Genomic DNA, 19,419 nt, shown 5'->3' with positions numbered 1-19,419 from the left:
AAGATTATTAATTGCTACTTACTTTTAATAAAGTCCATGTGTATTGTTAATTTATTATACATATATAAATTTATTGTTCATGCATGTCCATAAATAAATAAATACTTATTGCAAGTGTGTTAATAGTCATACTAGTATCACAGATAAGATAATCTTACATACTAGTATTATGTAATATTATGTTATCTGTGCCAGTATTAAAATCGCGCATACAGCCATGACGCGCTCGTCGATCCTACTGCGGCTGTGCGCCGTACAATATTGTGCATCTGTGGCGCATTACGTTTGCGCGCGAAAATAGAAAATACTACAAAATGGCGTCTTCTGCAGACATACTGATTAATTATTGTTCTGTTCATTGTTACCTATTTTATACTAATTATGTCTGCAATTTACTTATATTATAATAAAATACCTATATTTACGTATAAAGCACCTATATTTTATGAAATAGAAATAGAAATAATCTTTATTCAAATTAACTCATTACAAGCACTTTTGAATAGTCATATTTTGATTCTACCACTCATTCGGAATACAGATTCATCACAAGAAGAATGAGCAAGAAACTTGTGTGTTGCTCTTTTTAATAGATTTTTTTTATATAAATAATTACAGTATAACAAGTAAGAGGCATGCGATAATCAACATAGAAATCGCTACGCACTCATTATTAGTGTAATCAGATAATATTGTCAGTGCTATGGATTTAAAGTTTTTCTATAAAAACATTATTATCGTTAACGAATTCTTCAATTTTATAGTAAGCTTTTTTGCAAAGGAACTGTTTTATTTGACATTTAAATCTTTTTACTGGCAGATTTATAACAGACTCTGGTATTTTATATGTTCAGTTATTGTCAGTTTTTATGTATACTTTGTTAGTAGTTTAGAACTTAAGTGCTATCATCGTCGTCGATCTCTTATTGTATTAATTTACTAATAAAGGCTATAACAGAATAACAGTGAGGGTGGACTCACTGTCCCCACTGAGTTATGCTTCTTCATTACTTTTAAATGTTATTATTATATAAGCAACAATTTTATTAGTTTTTATTAGACACAAATAAAGATGATTATTATTATTATACACAACAAATCTGAATATAAATACAGCCCCTAGTCACCAGCGTTGTTAGGTAACCAAGGGTTCAGGGGCAAATAAAAAAATGGGGCTAAAAGTGTTATTGTGCTAAAAGTGTGATTTTATAATAAACTGCCAGAATCTGCACTAAATCTGACAGAGAGGCAATTCAAATCTTATATTAAACAATTTTTGTGTAAGAAAGCCTATTACAGGATAGACGAATTCATAGACGACAACATATCAAGTAAATAATTAGTTTATTAGCATACAACGTTATAATTTGTTTATCTCATTGCTTTCTTGATTCAATTATTTTAGAAATATGAAAGCGTAGCGGGTTTTGTATTAATTGCCGCATGCATTCTTATGTGAAATGTGAATACTATAAACATCAGATGGCAATTGTGAGTAGCTATGACGTGGTCTGGTGTTTTGAGTAGTCATGCTCACTAAAATATCCAGACTTGTGGCGGCGTGGTGGGCCGGGTCATTGGGCTCCCTAAAATATGGTCGAGCGCAGTGATGGCTGGCTCATCCGTCATACTCGTGAACGGGTGCTGCTTGTAGGGACTGGTCTGCTCTAATCACTATGACTGATTTCCTCTTATTGTTTAACCAGTTGGTTATGTATTCAATATTTTTTTCTTTTTGAGTATTTAATTGAATTAGTGCTAATCGGTGGTTTGTATTCACACACTTAAACTTAAATTGTAAGTAAGAATAAATTATTTAAAAGAGCAACACACAAGTTTCTTGCTTGTTCTTCTTGTGATGAGACAGCATTTCGAATGAGCGGTAGATTAAAAAAAAAAAATGTTATGACTATTCAAAAGTGCTTCAATGTAAGTTTATTTGAATAAATGATTTTCTATTCTATTCTATTCTTCTATTCTATCAAAAGGCACATGTCGCTATCCGTCAAATTAACAAAACTGCCAACCAGAAAGAATTTAGAGGAATTTCGAAGGTATAATTTTCGAATTTCTCTCAACTGAGTTGCCATGATTAAAGTCAGGTTGCAACCTATCATATTTATTTTGAAAATTGGAGAAATTTTGAAAAGTTCAGTCTGATCAAGATTTTCTGGTAAGGGTTCGAGGGAACCCTGAACTTGAGGGCCCCGGTGCACTGCCCCGCCTAGCCCCTAGGTAGCTACGCCACTACTAACATACCTAACAGGTGCATTCAAATGTAGTCAGTAACTACATTACTTACGTTGGATAATCGTCTGCATGTAGACACAGCGAGTTTGTGAACAGCTCGCATTTGGCCTGCTCGCTTGGTGTCGGCAGCTTCCTCGCTGGTAATGGCCGTCTCCTGATAGGATTAAGGGTCGGTTCCGCTGTAGTTCTGCGGCCAACTGGAGGTTTAGGCGAGTAGGAACCCCGTCTAAACAAGTTGCCTGAAATTATAGTTGTAAGAGATTGGTTTCTGTTGCGAGTTGTAATAATACGATGTTGTCAGTTGAGACGATGTATATTACAGATGATAATATTCTGATAAAATTTACATAAAAATATTGATCTTATATACTAAATAACAATAGGAAAGTGTAAAGTGGGGTGACATAGTTTAGACACGGCAGTGCTTATAAGACAATATTGAGTTTGTCTGACTAGGCATATATAATTGCAATTATTATATTGATGTATCTAGGTAACTGTGTCCTATAGTTTCGAAAATTTTGTTTAGCACATTTATGCACAATGGTTTAACAAATTTACGTAAAATTATCATCGTTTAATTAGATAACAACAGTTATTTATGATTTTTCTTGAAGATTTGCATATTATCTAAGTTGCACAAGGTTACTGGTAATCTTTATATATAAAAATTACGTGTCACATCACGTTGTTTGTCAGCGATGGACTCCTAACTACTGAACCGATTGCAAATTTGATTTGCACATTGTGTGCAATTTGATCCAACTTGAAAGATGGGATAGCGTACATCTCAATTTGTAGTCGCAATATTGTTTTATTCAATATATTTTTGGACCCATGCAGAAAATACTGTTATTTATAAAGACAGTTTTAGATTAACTGCTGGTCGTTGAATGGTCGAAATTAATTTAAATTATAAGTTTGAAAATAGTTATGATTAGACTGTCAAAGAGCTATACATCTATGCATGTGTGGGTCAAGTATATGATAGTTGTATAATTAAAAAAAAAATAGGATTCTACACTCCTTCTCTACATCTTATATATACAATTCTGGTGTCATAGTTTTCGTTCCCATACTCCTCCGAAACGGCTTGACCGATTCTCATGAAATTTTGTGAGCGTATTGAGTAGGCCTGAGAATCGGCCAACATCTATTTTTCGTCCCCCTAAATGTTAGGGGTAGTCCTCTAATTTTTTTTTTTTATTTTAAGACAAAACAACGTTTGCCGGGACAGCTAGTAAACTATATAAGTGTGCGATTTTTTTTTAAAAGTGGTACAAAGTTTTTGCTTTAAGTATGTATTATTATTATAGCCTTTATTCAGATCCAGCTTATACATTATGTTAAAACAAACATAAAGCTTTAAAACTTAAAACGAATTAATTATTCTATTAATTGGATCTTTTTTAATGTCTGTAGATCTGTTTGCCAATCGGCAAAGGCCTTCTCCAATCGTTTCCATTCTTCTTTTTCTTGTGTTACTCCTGCCACTGTCCTAATATCATCATCCCAACTTGTGTGGGCTCTGCCTCTTTTTCTTTTTCCTTCCCTGGGATACCATCTTATCACTTTCTTACTCCATTTATCATATCCTCTTATTATGTGACTTTAAGTATATTATATTATATTAATGTAATGATTCTTTTTTGAGCAAATATTTTATGGGCCTTTTTCTTTCCAATGACATAAAAAAGTGGTTCAGAAGTTGACTTCCCTTTTTGTACTTTAAATTTATATAGACGATCTATAAAATTCTCATGTTACAAAACTACTCTGAAACGGCGTGAACGATTCTTACGAAATTTTGTGTATATAATCAGCAGGGATAGGACGTAAACTATTTTTCATACCCCTAAGGGACTAAGGAACAAAATTTTTTTTTGAGATCTCGTTTTTTTTTTTTTATGGTTCGTCATTAAATATATGCATATTGCAACCTAAAATTTTAACCCTTCTACCGTCACACTATTTTTTAATAGTGATATATTTTTTTGGGTTGATAATGAAATGTTGCACCTGCCTGCGCTAACGGTTTACGCTGGCGGGGCACCAGTGGAGGATGATAGGATGAGTATGAAGGTTAGGTCCGTTAGTCCATCGTGACAAATTCACTAGGAATTTATCACGATGGTTTCCAGGGAGAACCGCGTGGAGGTCGACCTAACATGGTACATTGCTAGCAATGGGAATTACTAGTTCCCATTACTAACAATCCCCTTTCCCCCAATAGTGATATTAAGGTCTATGGGAAAACACCGTTTGCCGGGCTACTTAAATTTAGATTACAGATAGTATAGTATAGAAAAGGAAGGGGGAAGGGATTGTTAGTAATGTGGACTCTCGACCCCATTGCTAGCAATGTACCATGTCAGGTTGACCTCCACGCGGTTCCCCCTGGAAACCATCGTGATAAATTCCAGATGAATTTATCACGATGGGCTAACTGACCTGACCTCATTCTCATCTTATCATCCTCCACTGGTGCCCCGCCAGTGTAAACCGTTAGCGCAGGCGGGTGCACCATTTCATTATCATATACAAAAAAAATATAGAAAAGGAAAGGGTTTGTTCATAATGAAGTATAGTAATATAGCATGTTAGATGGACCTTCACGCGGTCTGCCTGGAAATCATTGTTGTTAATTTCTGGTGAATTCGTCACTATATGTTCATTAGCCTAACTTCATGCGTCCTTCACTGGTGCCCCGTCAGCGTATACCATTAGTCAGCCAGTAAAAAAATAATTATTATTCATTAAAAGAAATGTCATAGATTACCTTTTCGGTCGATATATCTGTTAAGTGCTCGCAACTTCTCAGCTACTGGTAGATCCTGTGCCAGGGTCTGATTGGTGGAGTCTGCTGCCAGGTCTATTGTGTTGTTATCATATTTGGTTGTATTGAGTTCCGCTCTCGCAGTTGACACAGCTTCAGTAGACGCTGAAATCTTTGGAGACTTTTTCTGAAATTTGTTTTAAAGTAACACATTAAAACTTTGTGGTTTAGTGGCTGTTTGTGGTAAATACATATATAAAATACATCTAAAACACCCAGACCGATGCAAACAATCATACTCATGAATACAATTGTTTGTATCGTTCGAGGAATCGAACCCCACCACCGAGGACCGTCAACTTTAGTAAGTCGAAAAATTATTATTATACTAGCTGTTCCCGCGACTTCTTCCGTGAAATTCAAAACATCAAAATCGGTCCAGCCATTTCAGAGATTAGCCGGAACAAACAGACAGACAGGCAAAAATTATAAAAAATGTTATTTCCATAAATGTAGCGTATTTATATTCATATGAATGTAATAAAAAACGGTTATTTCAATATTACAAACAGACACTCCAATTTTATTTATAATACACTATTAATTATTTACATTCTATTATAAAAGCCTAATATATTAATTAATTAACAATACAACAATAAACTACACGTAATTACACAGGTTTAATTAATATTACAATGTTAAATTAAACACAATAATAATTAAAACTGCAGTTCAAGGTCTAACTGACAATTTGTACAGTGCACTTATATAACTATAAATCAAATGTTGACAGCGATAAGTTGATATAAAAATAAAACTTTCAATTATTGTTTAAATTAAATTACTGAATTTTATAGTATTTATATGGCAACTAGGCTAAACATGGACTAGTCCATGTACCTAACATTTATTTATCATTACATAGTATAAAACCAAGTCGCTGTCGCTGTCCGTCCCTATGTATGCTTAAATCTTTAAAACTACGCAACGGATTTTGAAGCGGTTTTTTTTATAGATAAAGTGATTCAAGAGGAAGGTATATATATATTATATATGTACATGTACACTCGTGCGAAGTCTGGGCGAGTAGCTAGTAATAGTATAAAATAAAGTCGCTGCTGGATTCTGTTCGCTTATATCTTTTAAATTACGCAACCGATTTTAATACAGTTTTCAGCAATCATCATCATCATCATCATCATCGCAGCCCGGAAGACGTCCACTGCTGGACATAGGCCTCCCCAAAGATCTCTACGACGATCGGTCCTGCGCTGCTCGCATCCAATGCCTTCCAGCGATCTTGACCAGATCGTCGGTCCACCTTTTCAGCAATAGATAGAGTGATTCAAGAGGAAGGTTTATATATATAATACATGCATGTTATACTATAGAACATGCCGAGAAATTCAAAGATTATTACAGCATCCGTGCGAAGCTTTTAGTTCTAGAAAATTGGTTAAGTTGTTAAGGCGCCAAGACAAATCAAATTCACTTGAACTTTTATATTTTTATGAATATGGTTGTGTAATGCATGTTCTGACACGTAATGTACTCAGATAAATGTTTAACGGCTTTCACATGACTGTCAGTAATAACACTGCCTTAAAAGATTGTACGTACAGACAGTAATTGTGTTATTATATCTAAAATTATGTTAGTAGTAAATCACACGTAACAAAAAATGAAAATTTTATCATATATATGAAAGCATGATAACCAACAGATCAACACAAATATAAATATAAAAAAATACATAACGCATGTATAGAACACGTCACTGCAGGTCGGGTGATATAATTGTAAAAATTTGTTTTTGTATTTGTAAATTTCAATAAAATATTTCTATGAAAGAAAATCGGAATAAATTTATAATGTAGTTGAAATTACTTTATTTTCCAATTTATATTTATTCTAGTAGCAATGAAAGATTTGGTTAAGTTTGTTTCATTAATAAACACGTATGAAGACGGGGTATGGAGCTAGTGTATGAATGAGTGTAGGTAGGTCCATTCACAAATAGGTTATATAAATACAATAGCTGTCCCGCGGTTTCACCCGCCAGTGATGTTTCATCAAAATCCGTTCAGCAATTTTTGCATGTAAAAACATTCATCCGTTCATCCATATTTACAATAATAATAATAATCTCAGGACAATTCACACAGCGCCATCTAGTCCCAAGTTAAGCTAGCTAAAGCTTGTGTTACGGGTACTAGATAACTGATACAGATACATAGATATTTTTTTTTGTAAATACATACATATTGTGCATAGAAAACACCCAGACCGATACAAACAATCATACTCATGAATACAAATGTTTGTGCCGTGCGAGGAATCGAACCCGCGACCATCGGACGTAAAGCGGTGTGCTAGACCGCTAGACCACCGAGGTCGTCAAACTACAAACTTTCGCGTTTATAATATTAGTATGCAATATTATGTTATCTGTGATATTAGTAAGAATAATTTAATGAGATAATTCTTAAGATAAGATTGAATTTATTGTAATATATAGTTTAAAAATATTTATACAGTTTTAATAATTGTTAGTTTAACAATTACTAGAATAAAGACAAAATAATAGACAAAAATATTGTAACATAAGATAACGGTAAATACATTCACCTAAATTGAATTAAAAAAATGATTTGTACTTTTGTAATAATTTATAAGCTCATTTGAATAGAATAAGAGCAGAGTTTCTTGTCAGTCCTTCATAACTGACTGTAAATTTGTCTTAGGTATCTCTTAGACGTACATGAATAAAAATATTTTGATTGGCTAAAACGAATTCTTTTTTTTTTATAATACAGGGGACAAACGAGCATGCGGCTCACCTGACGGTAAGTGATTACCGCCGCCCATGAGCACCCGCAACACCAGGGGAATTGCAAGTACGTTGTCGGCCTTTTAAAAAGGAATAAGCTCTTTTCTTGAAGGTATCAATATCGTATCGGTTCGGAAATACTATTGCTGGAAGGTGATTCCACATTGTGGTTGGTTCCACAATTCTGGCCGGATGTGTTCTTGTAGCCTTTGAAGATATATTTGTATATTGTATACTTACATTGTCATAAACTTTATGTGAATTGGTTTCAGTATCAGTTGTTTTAGTGTCTTTTGTGTCGATTTTTTCGTCCGCTACGTTTTGTGATTGATTTCCTGCGGTATGATTCTGCGGTTTCTTAATCTCTGAATGAATGGCGGTCTAGTGGATGTCTGTGGGTATGATACATCGAACGGTTCTTCATCTAACGTGTCTTCTGTGAATGATCGTCTTGAAATTTGTGCCTGTGGTACGAGTGGTTGTGTGATTTCTCTCAACTGCTTGCCAGGTCTGACGGCGCGTCTAATTAAATTCGCCATGTCTAATAGTATTGGTAGCATTAAGTCTGTCGTTGTGTTTGCATCATTACCGAACATCGATCTCACCTGGAACGTAAAATTAGGTCGTCTGTTAAATATTACTTTGCAACTTATTTAATACTGTCTGTACTTGCGACTCCGTCCGCATGGAATTTAACTTTATTTTTCTAAAATAAAAGTAGGGCAAGTTACTCCTTATTACATCAGATACCTGTCAATAAAAGTCCCGTCAGAATTGGTCCAGCCATTTCAAAGATTAGCCGGAACAAACAGACAGAAAAAAATTGTAAAAATGTTATTTTGGTATATGTAACGTTTTTATATTCATATGTATGTAGTAAAAAATGGTTATTTCAATATTATATAACACAAAACACATAAACAGACACTCCAATTTTATTTATATGTATACATACATAAACTCCAGCATAGGGTTGTTATAATATAACTTTAAATAAGGTAAATGCAACTTATTTGTAATATTTACTTTATATATATAAACTATATTATGAGAGTTTTTCATGAAGGGTTTATTAAGGTTTCTTAAGGATTCTTAAGGACCTCGTATTTCAGGCGTCCATAGACTTCGGTAAATGTTTACCATCAGATGGGTCATGTGCTTCATTGCGACCACAAATGTATATAAAAATATGTGTAATGCTGTTTGTACATGGAAAGTACATAAGATAATATATTTATGGAGAACTATATTTAAATAATAGAAAACCAAAACAATTATTTAGTATTTTTTATTATTTATTGCTCAATTAAATTCTGGTGATTAAAATTTTCTTGATTAACCAATGAATCAGAACAGGTCTTATTAAATTAATATACCTATTTTATTTCTTAATTATTAAAATTATGCTTCTTTGAAAAATAATTAAAATTAAGTAACAATAAATTACTGCAAAAACATCATTACATAGTATAAAACAAAGTCGCTGTCGCTATCTGTCCGTCCCTATGTATGCTTAAATCTTTAAAACTACGCAACGGATTTTGAAGCAGTTTTTTTAATAGATAGAGTGATTCAAGATGAATGTTTATATATATAATACATGTATACCCGTGCGAAGCCGGGGCGAGTAGCTAGTATTCTATAAATCTAATAACACCCAGGAATATTAATTATTAATCTTGTACTACGATGGTGGTAAACAAGCATACGGCCCATCTGATGGTAAATGGTCACCATAGCCTATGAACGCTTGAGACACTAGAGGTGTCACATATGCGTTTCCGAACGAAATTCTCTAAAAGCGCTCTTGCCTGAGACACCAGGGGTGTCACGTATGCGTTTCCGAACGAAATTCTCTAAAATCGCTCTTGCCTGAGACACCAGGGGTGCCACATATGCGTTTCCGAACGAAATTCTCTAAAAGCGCTCTTGCCTGAGACACCAGGGGTGTCACGTACACCGACATTCTCTAATACAGCTTTTTGTAATTATTGTAGTTACTGCAGTTTAATAAATAAGTTTGTAATATTAACACAATAGCTGTGCGTTACCTTATCATCAAAATATACGTTTCATTGAATATTACATCAGCATTGTTTACATTATCTCCATTATTAAGGTTATGGGAAAACCTAGGCCCACTTTTTCGGTATTATGTTAAAGCCAAAAATATTGGCATTGTACTAATTTGGTACGGCGGTTCAAGTATAATTCTTGTTCATATTAATTACGTTTGTTGAATAATCATAATAGTGTATTATGTCAGGGAACATTGACACTAATAACAATGTTTTAAAGTTGTTTTATTTGCTGATTAAATGAAATGAAATGAATATTCTTTATTGTTCTTCTCATAGGATACAAACGAACATTTGTATACACTATTAATATATAAATATGTATAAATAGACAACGTTGGCAAAGGAATGAGGCAACGAGCAAAACAATGGGCGGCCTTATCGCTGAAAAGCGATTTCTTCCAGGTTATCATAGGATGTAGATGGAGAAATCTACATACTGTTATATATATATATATATATATATATTTTTTATATTTTTACGAATGGTGATAGAACATCTCGATGGAAGAAATCGGAATTGTAACTTGGAACTATTTAAAATTTCCAGATAGAACATTCAAAATTGGTATTTAATAATTTTCAACTACTATCTATATATGAATTAGGATTTTTTTAAATAAAAAAATATAAATGAGTTTTTGGTTAAGTTCGGTTTTTAAGTTACCACGAAGAAACCGGATATTTCTTCCGTCGATATCCTTCCTCGTCCTTTAGATCATGCGAATGAGCTAAAGATACCTTTCTTTTTGTGAAAATCTTTGAAATAAAATACAAAATAGTGCTTTTATAATGAATTTTCAGATCGTAAAATAAACATATTTAAAGTAAATCTAACTAGAGTGAAATGTTCATATTAACTGCATGTACTATTGACAAAATTTAGATAGATAGTTAAAATATTTATTTACGTTAAATACACACATAAGGCACTGTAATATTAACAACAAAATTAAAAAGTAGATACACAATTACATTGGTTAGTCAGTAAAATACAATATAATACAGATGTACAGATAATGTACAATAGAGGTACAAAAAATTTCATCGAGTTTAATTATTTATTGTAGAAAATTTCCTCAGTATCCCGTTTTGTATGGATAGGGATAAGGGGCATGCAGCAATAATTCTGAGCACTAACATCTCTCTGTACCTTGTTGTGGCTTTCGTTAGATTTAAGATAAGATAAGATTAATCTATATGATGTAAAGAAGCGTAATGAATGAATCTGTATTGACGTAATATTTTAACTGTAAAAAATCGGCCAGGGAAAGTGAATTACTGACGTAAGTGATCGAAATGAAAGTGTAATGAGCTGTTTGTTCGTCAGCTTATATACTACCTATAACTATTTACAGTAATCTGCCCATAAAACTATTTGTAACGTCTTTTGATGGTGTATAATGGTATGGTGGTATAAGATAAAGTACAGCCATACTCCGTCAATTGCCTAACTGACCCGACTGACCTGACCTTATCGTCTTAACCATAATCTTTAACTCCATAACTCCATCTAGTAAGCAATAGATAACCTGTTAAAATAACAGTCCCAAATAAGACTTGAATTGAACTTTAAAGTTATAGAACTGAAGGTCTATTTTAACAAAAATAAAATTAATATTGCTCCTCAAACCACTCTCGAAACCGCAGTTGTTTTTAATGATAATGGAATGGTGCACCCGCCTGCGCTAACGGTATACGCTGGCGGGGCATCAGTGGAGGATGACAAGATGAGGTTAGGTCGGCCCATCGTGGCAAATTCACCAGGAATTTAATATTATGGTTACTATGTGTAACCGCGTGGAGGCCAAACTGACATGATACTGTTAATTATGGTGTGAGGCACCATTAATAAAAATGGTAAATCAATAATCATGATTCATTATCTAAGGCATTCAGAATAACCTGAAACGAAACGGCAGAGGCCAGAGCCTAAATAATCTTTGTGACATTGACAAGTAGACTGATGGATGGATGGAACTGACGTAGCGGGAGTGTGGAGCGAAAAGGTTGGAGTGTTTATTATTATAAAACAAATAAGAGATATGTAATTGTGAATATTGTAGGCATTATGGGTTTATTAGTTGGGACTGGGAGGACACCACAAGTAGTGAAGGTGAGTGTTAATGCAATCTAAAAGGGCCCTTTAAACTTACACCCGTGTCACAAGTCTCGGACGCTACTTGGGGTGCTCTCCCGGAACCATCTGTGGCCGGAATGAGGGCCTAAGTCGTCATCATAACTAGTGGTTTAAAAGTACATTGCTAGCAATGGGGTTACTAATTCAAGTTGCGAATGCTCAACCATGCCAACTAACGATGCCTCTTTTCGGTATATTAACTACTAGCTTTTGCTCGCGGCTTCGCTCGCGTTAATTTATCGGTGGAATTTATTAAAATCCTTTCTTAGGGGATGCCTACGTTATAGTAGCTTTGTGCATTCAATGCCTCAGCCCGTTCGGTTTAAAATTGACAAAGTTTCATACAAACTTTCATCCCCTATTTTATCCTCTTGGGGGTAGAATTAATCAAAGTCCTTTCTTAGCGGATGCCTACGTCATAACATCTACCTGCATGCCAAATTTCAGCCCGATCCGACCAGTGCTTTGGGCTGTGCGTTAATAGATCACTATGTCAGTCACCTTTGAGTTATATATATTTAGATGTATTTACAAAAAAGATCAAATTCAAAAACGACTTATCGTAAAGGAGTAACAAGTATTCATCCTTGCATTCATAAACACTCACAAACTTCCACGTTTATAATATTAGTAAGATGTAGCTAATAATAACCCACTTTAAAAAAAAAGTAGTTGTTATGCATTTAACGTACCATAAATTATACTTTATCTGCAAACATTTTTAACTGTGAAGTGTAACAGAAGCATAAAAATACAACAGTAAACCATAAATATGGTCATTCGAGCTTCACGGATCGTAATTAAAAAGAAAGTGGGTGAGAATATAACTGACGCCGGCGTAAAGTTGTAATCGAGTTCATTACTAATAATGTCTTTAAAATCTTGTGCTTTATGGAAATTTATATTGTATGTTGTTTATTTATTTCATTCGGATTACATCCATATTGTGTTAGTGAACAACTTAGAAACTATGTTAGTAAATTATAATATACAAATATACATACACACTTAATTCATATATCTGTGTCCACGTCCAGAGCACTGGGTCCACAAGCAACGATATCCAGTGCCTCTGGAGTGGACAATCTGATATATTTGCAATACTTGTTAGGATGCTGTTTGCGCATGTTTATATTATAATAAATCTACAAGCTTAGCTTTATTAGAAAATAAGTATAGTGGAATCTAGAAATTATATAAATCTCAAAGACCTCGGTGGTATAGCGGTTTAGTACACTATCTTACTTCCGATGGTGGCGGGTTCGATTCCTCGCACGGCAAAATATTTGTATTCATGAATACGATTGTTTGTATTGGTCTGGGGCTGGATACGGCTGTGTGAACTGACCTGAGTTATCATTATCTTTAGACCGTCGTGGCGTAGTGGTCTACTATTCCGACTGAGACCACAATGTCGTGAGTTCGATTCTAGTCGAATCCCAAAAAAACTTATGCGTATCAATTTATATTTCTGACTGTCGGATCATAGTCTACTACAGATCTAGACTGTTTGGGTACCTCTGTTGCACCAATTTCAGTCTAGGGGCATGCTTTGTTTCGTTTCGGTATGATTTAATAGTGAAGTTACTACTGTAATAAGTAGGATATGCTCTAAGTCCTGGAAGATTGTCCAGCGTTTACGGATGAGCGCCGTGTCTTCACCCACATAGTGAGGGTTGATTTCTAGTTGCTGGTTGTAGATGAAATTGTGGTGAGCAGCGCGAGGTCATGGCTGGCGGTAACCTCCTTCTGCGAGAAAGTTATCTCACGGAAGAGGGGGAGATGGAGTGGGCGCCTGATCCCCCCACAATTTCAGCCTACAGCTGCGTAACAAACCACGCCCCACCTCTATTCGTAACTGGTGCCGAAGTCCTCGCATTGTAACAACGACTTAATCAAACAGTCCCAGAGGCGTGCTCGTAACTCGCTTCCACAACTAAGTAGGGCGAAATAGGTCGCCCTAAAAACTAGATGGGACCGGCCCTACACCATCTACAGGACCCAACGCCGCCGGAGTCACGGATGCTAACTCGTGACTTCGGCAATGGCGCTCATTGGTACACCGTGTAATTTTTTCCCTCTGATGGGGGGAGGGTGTTTAGAAGATTTTTCCACGTGATGAAAATAAAATGAGTAGGTTCTGAAGGCATACTCGTGAACGGGTGCTGCTTGTGGGGACTGGTCTATTCAGGTTACGAACTCTGATTAGACTACTTGCTTTAGCAATAGCATATGTTGGTGGTTACTCTATTCTCCCAAATTTGAGGGTAGAGGTAGATATTTTTCTGCTACAATTAGCATGTGTGATTACAAATATTCAGTGTGTATCTTGAATACCATTACGACCTCCTGTATTGGTGATCAAATCCCAACCGTTACTGAGTCTACACCCAAATTGCGACACGTTTTTCACCTCTGAACGAGGCATCATCAGGCAATGAATACAGTTCGGATATATCTCGCAAGCCTCTCTCTCTATTCTACCAAATTTGAATTTAAAAATAAATCTGTATTATTGTAAACATGTACAACATTTGTTTGAAAAGAATACGAGCTGAGTTTCTTGTCTTCTCATAACGAAATCCTTCCGTAGATTTGACATACCCCAAGAGTCTGTAATAGACCTACATGAATAAAGATATTTTGTATTTGAATTTGCAGTACAGGGGCTGGTCTTGACAATCGACCGTCATAGTTTCAACAGTAATTTAATAATTACTAATAAGCTTCAACGCTTCCAAGTTTGGTTTCAATATTGATTTGATCACATATGAGTACATAATAGTACAGTAGGCAACCGTACGATTGAATTGATCAGTTTCCTAAGAAAAATTAACGATCACGCGATACTGGCATTTTATTCGACACGCTATCATGCCAAGTAGCTTCTTACTAATGATACACATTAGTAAGAAGAATACGCACTTAAAAAGGTATTACTTATGTGTAAACCCACATAAGATTATATTAGACTAGCTATGTCTGCGACTTCGTCTGAGTTGACCTTGACGAAATAAGGAAAAAATATTTAATGATCTAACCCAAAAAAGCAAATGAAAAAGTTTCATCGTTCTCGTTTCAAAAATGACGAATTTTCATACAAACATTTGTTCTCTATTTTATTTTATTTTAATGGTAAATATTTTACAAATTTTAAATGTCATATTTATTTATATTTTTAGTCAACAGCCTAACAATACATTTTAAAGTCTTACTTTAAAATGTATTATTTTATTTGCTTAAGTACTTGCTTTAAAAATTACTAAAATTCCATACAACCTTTCATCTCCCCTTTCAACCCTTTAGAATCCTTTTTTCGCATACTAAATATCCTATATCCTTTCTTAGAATCTAGACTATCTGTGTACCAAATTTTATTTAAATCAGTAGTATCACATGTACAACATTAGTAAGGATTTTTAAGAATACTAGTGGGGTTATATTTAGTTTTGTTTTGTTCTGAGGAAGATAATATTATAATAGGTAGTCTGGAAGAGATTGCTTAGCGATATGCCGCCTTTTGTGATTCAAAATGTATATTTTCTATTTTTATTGTTTTTTTTTTTATTCTGTAATTGGTGCAATAAAGAGTGTACAAGTTTGTTATTTTATATAGAAGCTTTAGTACTCGAGCTACATACTAGATGGCGCTGTGTTAAAAGTAGACGTCGATATGGTTTCGTTGTATTACTAAGTATATATGTACGCCATTTTTTAAAAATAAACGCCTTTTTAAGTTCAACAATCCAACATCGCTGGTTGTTTTATTTGTTAACACCCGAGGACGCTGTAGTAGTCCAGAGTTTAGTGTTGGGTTGTACAAAGAGTATATTTAAAAAATAAAAATAAATAAAATTATTTATACGTAATATCACCTTCCAACGTTTTATTTGTTATTAGTAGGTCTGGAGTAGTCCCAAGCTCAGCAGAGCAACCTTCAAACAGTCTGTCAATACTAGTCCACTTAAGTGGTATGGTAGCCATTGACCGTTAAACTTACCACGGTTGCCACTGTCCATCAAGTAGACTATTATTAAAGGTAACACAAACTACTGTACAGATCTTGAACATAAAATTTGGAGGACCAACTTTCAAATAAAAAAAGAATCATAAAAATCAGTTCACATGGATAAAAGTACTGAGTGACTTTAAAAATCAACACCCTATACTGAGGAAATGAAAACCATCGCTCCTAAGAATATCCTTAATTTTTTTATCCTTAAATTCTGGAAAAGAGCAAGCATAATAGATCTATGCAGGTCGCAGTGGTACACAAGCACCTGACAATAGCCCAAACTTTCTAATAAAAAAATAAAAACCTAAAAAATCCAGTAGCATTACAAAACTTCCTTTTTTAAAGTCGGTTAGAAATTAGACGTCTCAAAACTCGATCTAGAATCCAGATTAGTTTTCACTGGAGCAATTTAAGCAAAAAAAGAAACTTTTTCTAAATTCACTCCGCATAATGTAAAAGATGATGTGTTTTTGAAGTAACTGGTTACAAGCCGGGTCATACCACTTACATAGTACGGATACGGTATTGACGACTTCGTTGGTCTAGCGGTTAAGCACGTCGCTTTACTTCCGATGGTCGCGGGTTCGATTCCTCGCACCGCGCAAACATTTGTATTCATGAGTATGACTGTTTATCAGTCTGGGTGATATCTTATTATATATTATATTTGACATAGGTAGATTTGATATATCATAAGAGTCTGTAATAGACCTACATGAATAAAGATATTTTGAATTTTTTGAATTTATTATGTATGTATTTACAAAAAATATCTAAAGTATATATATCAGTTCTCTAGTACCTATAACACAAGCTCTGCTTACCGTGGGACTAGATGGCGCTGTGTTAATTGTCCAGGGTTATTTAATTATTACTAGCTGTGCCCGCGGTTTCCGCGCCAAATTTCAATAACAAATAGCCTATGTGTTATTCTGATACATAAGCTATATTACTGTAAAGTTTCATCAAAATCCGTTCAGTAGTTATTGGGTGAAAGAGTAACTGTAATGGATCGGTGGACTGTATGGGTGTCTAAATGATGAAAACCTGTAGTTTATATGATAATAGTATATATTAGAATATAGTTGCGAACTATACGAAAGACAATAAGAGAATGATACAATAAATTGAAGTATATCAAATAACATGACATGTAAAAAAGAACTCTTCAAAAATTTTAAAATAATAAAAATATCAAAAGAGTTCCGCTTTCGGTCGCCAACAGTAACAAACATCCCAATTTTCACATTTATAATATAACTAGCTACTCGCCCCGACTTCGCACTGGTGTACATGTATTATATATATAAACCTACCTCTTGAATCACTCTATTTATTAAAAAAACCGCTTCAAAATCCGTTGCGTAGTTTTAAAGATTTAAGCATAGGGACAGACAGCGACAGCGACTTTGTTTTGTACTTTGTAATTAGGATTAGGATTGTACTTCGCGTCTTTGCTCTTCACTTACTCTAAGATTGCTATCGGTTTTTAATTTTCCCATTTTTCCCGCAGTAGACAGCTGATACATATTCATAATGGATAGGGACAGACAGCGACAGCGACTCTGTTTTATACTATGTAATAATTGTTAGGATTAGGATTGTACTTCGCGTCTTTGCTTTTTACTTACTCTAAGATTGCTATCGGTTTTTAATTTTCCCATTTTTCCCGCAGTAGACAGCTGATACATATTCATAATGGATAGGGACAGACAGCGACAGCGACTCTGTTTTATACTATGTAATAATTGTTAGGATTAGGATTGTACTTCGCGTCTTTGCTTTTTACTTACTCTAAGATTGCTATCGGTTTTTAATTTTCCCATTTTTCCCGCAGTAGACAGCTGATACATATTCATAATGGATAGGGACAGACAGCGACAGCGACTCTGTTTTATACTATGTAATAATTGTTAGGATTAGGATTGTACTTCGCGTCTTTGCTCTTCACTTACTCTAAGATTGCTATCGGTTTTTAATTTTCCCATTTTTCCCGCAGTAGACAGCTGATACATATTCATAATGGATAGGGACAGACAGCGACAGCGACTCTGTTTTATACTATGTAATAATTGTTAGGATTAGGATTGTACTTCGCGTCTTTGCTCTTCACTTACTCTAAGATTGCTATCGGTTTTTAATTTTCCCATTTTTCCCGCAGTAGACAGCTGATACATATTCATAATGGATAGGGACAGACAGCGACAGCGACTCTGTTTTATACTATGTAATAATTGTTAGGATTAGGATTGTACTTCGCGTCTTTGCTCTTCACTTACTCTAAGATTGCTATCGGTTTTTAATTTTCCTATTTTTCCCGCAGTAGACATCCGATACATATTCATAATGGATATGGACAGACAGCCACAGCGACTTTGTTTTATACTATGTAATAATTGTTAGGATTAGGATTGTACTTCGCGTCTTTGCTCTTCACTTACTCTAAGATTGCTATCGGTTTTTAATTTTCCCATTTTTCCCGCAGTAGACATCCGATACATATTCATAATGGATAGGGACAGACAGCGACAGCGACTCTGTTTTATACTATGTAATAATTGTTAGGATTAGGATTGTACTTCGCGTCTTTGCTCTTCACTTACTCTAAGATTGCTATCGGTTTTTAATTTTCCCATTTTTCCCGCAGTAGACATCTGATACATTATAATGGATAACAGACAGCGACAGCGACTCTGTTTTATACTATGTAATAATTGTTAATTAAATTGTACTTCGCGTCTTTGCTCTTCACTTACTCTAAGATTGCTATCAGTTTTTAATTTTCCTATTTTTCCCGCAGTAGACTGCTGTTACATATATAATGGATAACAGACAGCGACAGCGACTTTGTTTTATACTATTAATAATTGAATTAAGATTGTACTTCATCTTTCGTTCACTTACTCTAAGATTGCTATCTGTTTTTAATTTTCCCATTTTTCCCGCAGTAGACAGCTGATACATATTCATAATGGAATGCTTAGTGACCAGTCGACTATATCTGACCGTTGGAGCATTTGCTAAGAACAGATTCCAAATAACATCTAAGCGTAGTCTAAATCTTTTGCTAATTAATTGGTTTAAAAATGATAATAAAGTTTAATTATTAATTAACAGGTATTAGACGTAATTATTAAAAAAAAAACAGATAAATGAACCACTATGTAAATAACGTAAAAACTAAACAATCTTTAAGAACGATATTCATTATCGTTCGTAAAGATTGTATAGTTTTTAAGTTTAATTATTAATTATTAGTCGTAATTATAAAAAAAAAAAACAAATAAACCAAAAAAAAAATGTGAATAACATAAATCATAAAATCAA

At 34.3% G+C, this 19,419-nt stretch overlaps 1 protein-coding gene across 1 annotated transcript in view; it reads right to left on the bottom strand.

The window, feature by feature from the left end:
- Positions 1–2,298: 2,298 nt before the first annotated feature.
- Positions 2,299–19,419, bottom strand: part of LOC131844847 (neurotrophin 1-like) — a 31,534-nt gene continuing 14,413 nt past the window's right edge. Inside the window, 4 exon segments of the mRNA XM_059193828.1 lie at positions 2,299–2,489; positions 5,030–5,148; positions 8,077–8,264; positions 8,267–8,464. Of these exon segments, the coding sequence (XP_059049811.1) occupies positions 2,299–2,489; positions 5,030–5,148; positions 8,077–8,264; positions 8,267–8,464 (696 nt within the window).

The sequence above is a fragment of the Achroia grisella genome, unplaced genomic scaffold, assembly GCF_030625045.1.
Source record: "Achroia grisella isolate CSIRO2021 unplaced genomic scaffold, CSIRO_AGI_Agris_v1 utg4142, whole genome shotgun sequence".
NCBI classification, from domain to species: domain Eukaryota; kingdom Metazoa; phylum Arthropoda; class Insecta; order Lepidoptera; family Pyralidae; genus Achroia; species Achroia grisella.
This window is presented reverse-complemented; position numbering and strand designations above follow the sequence as displayed.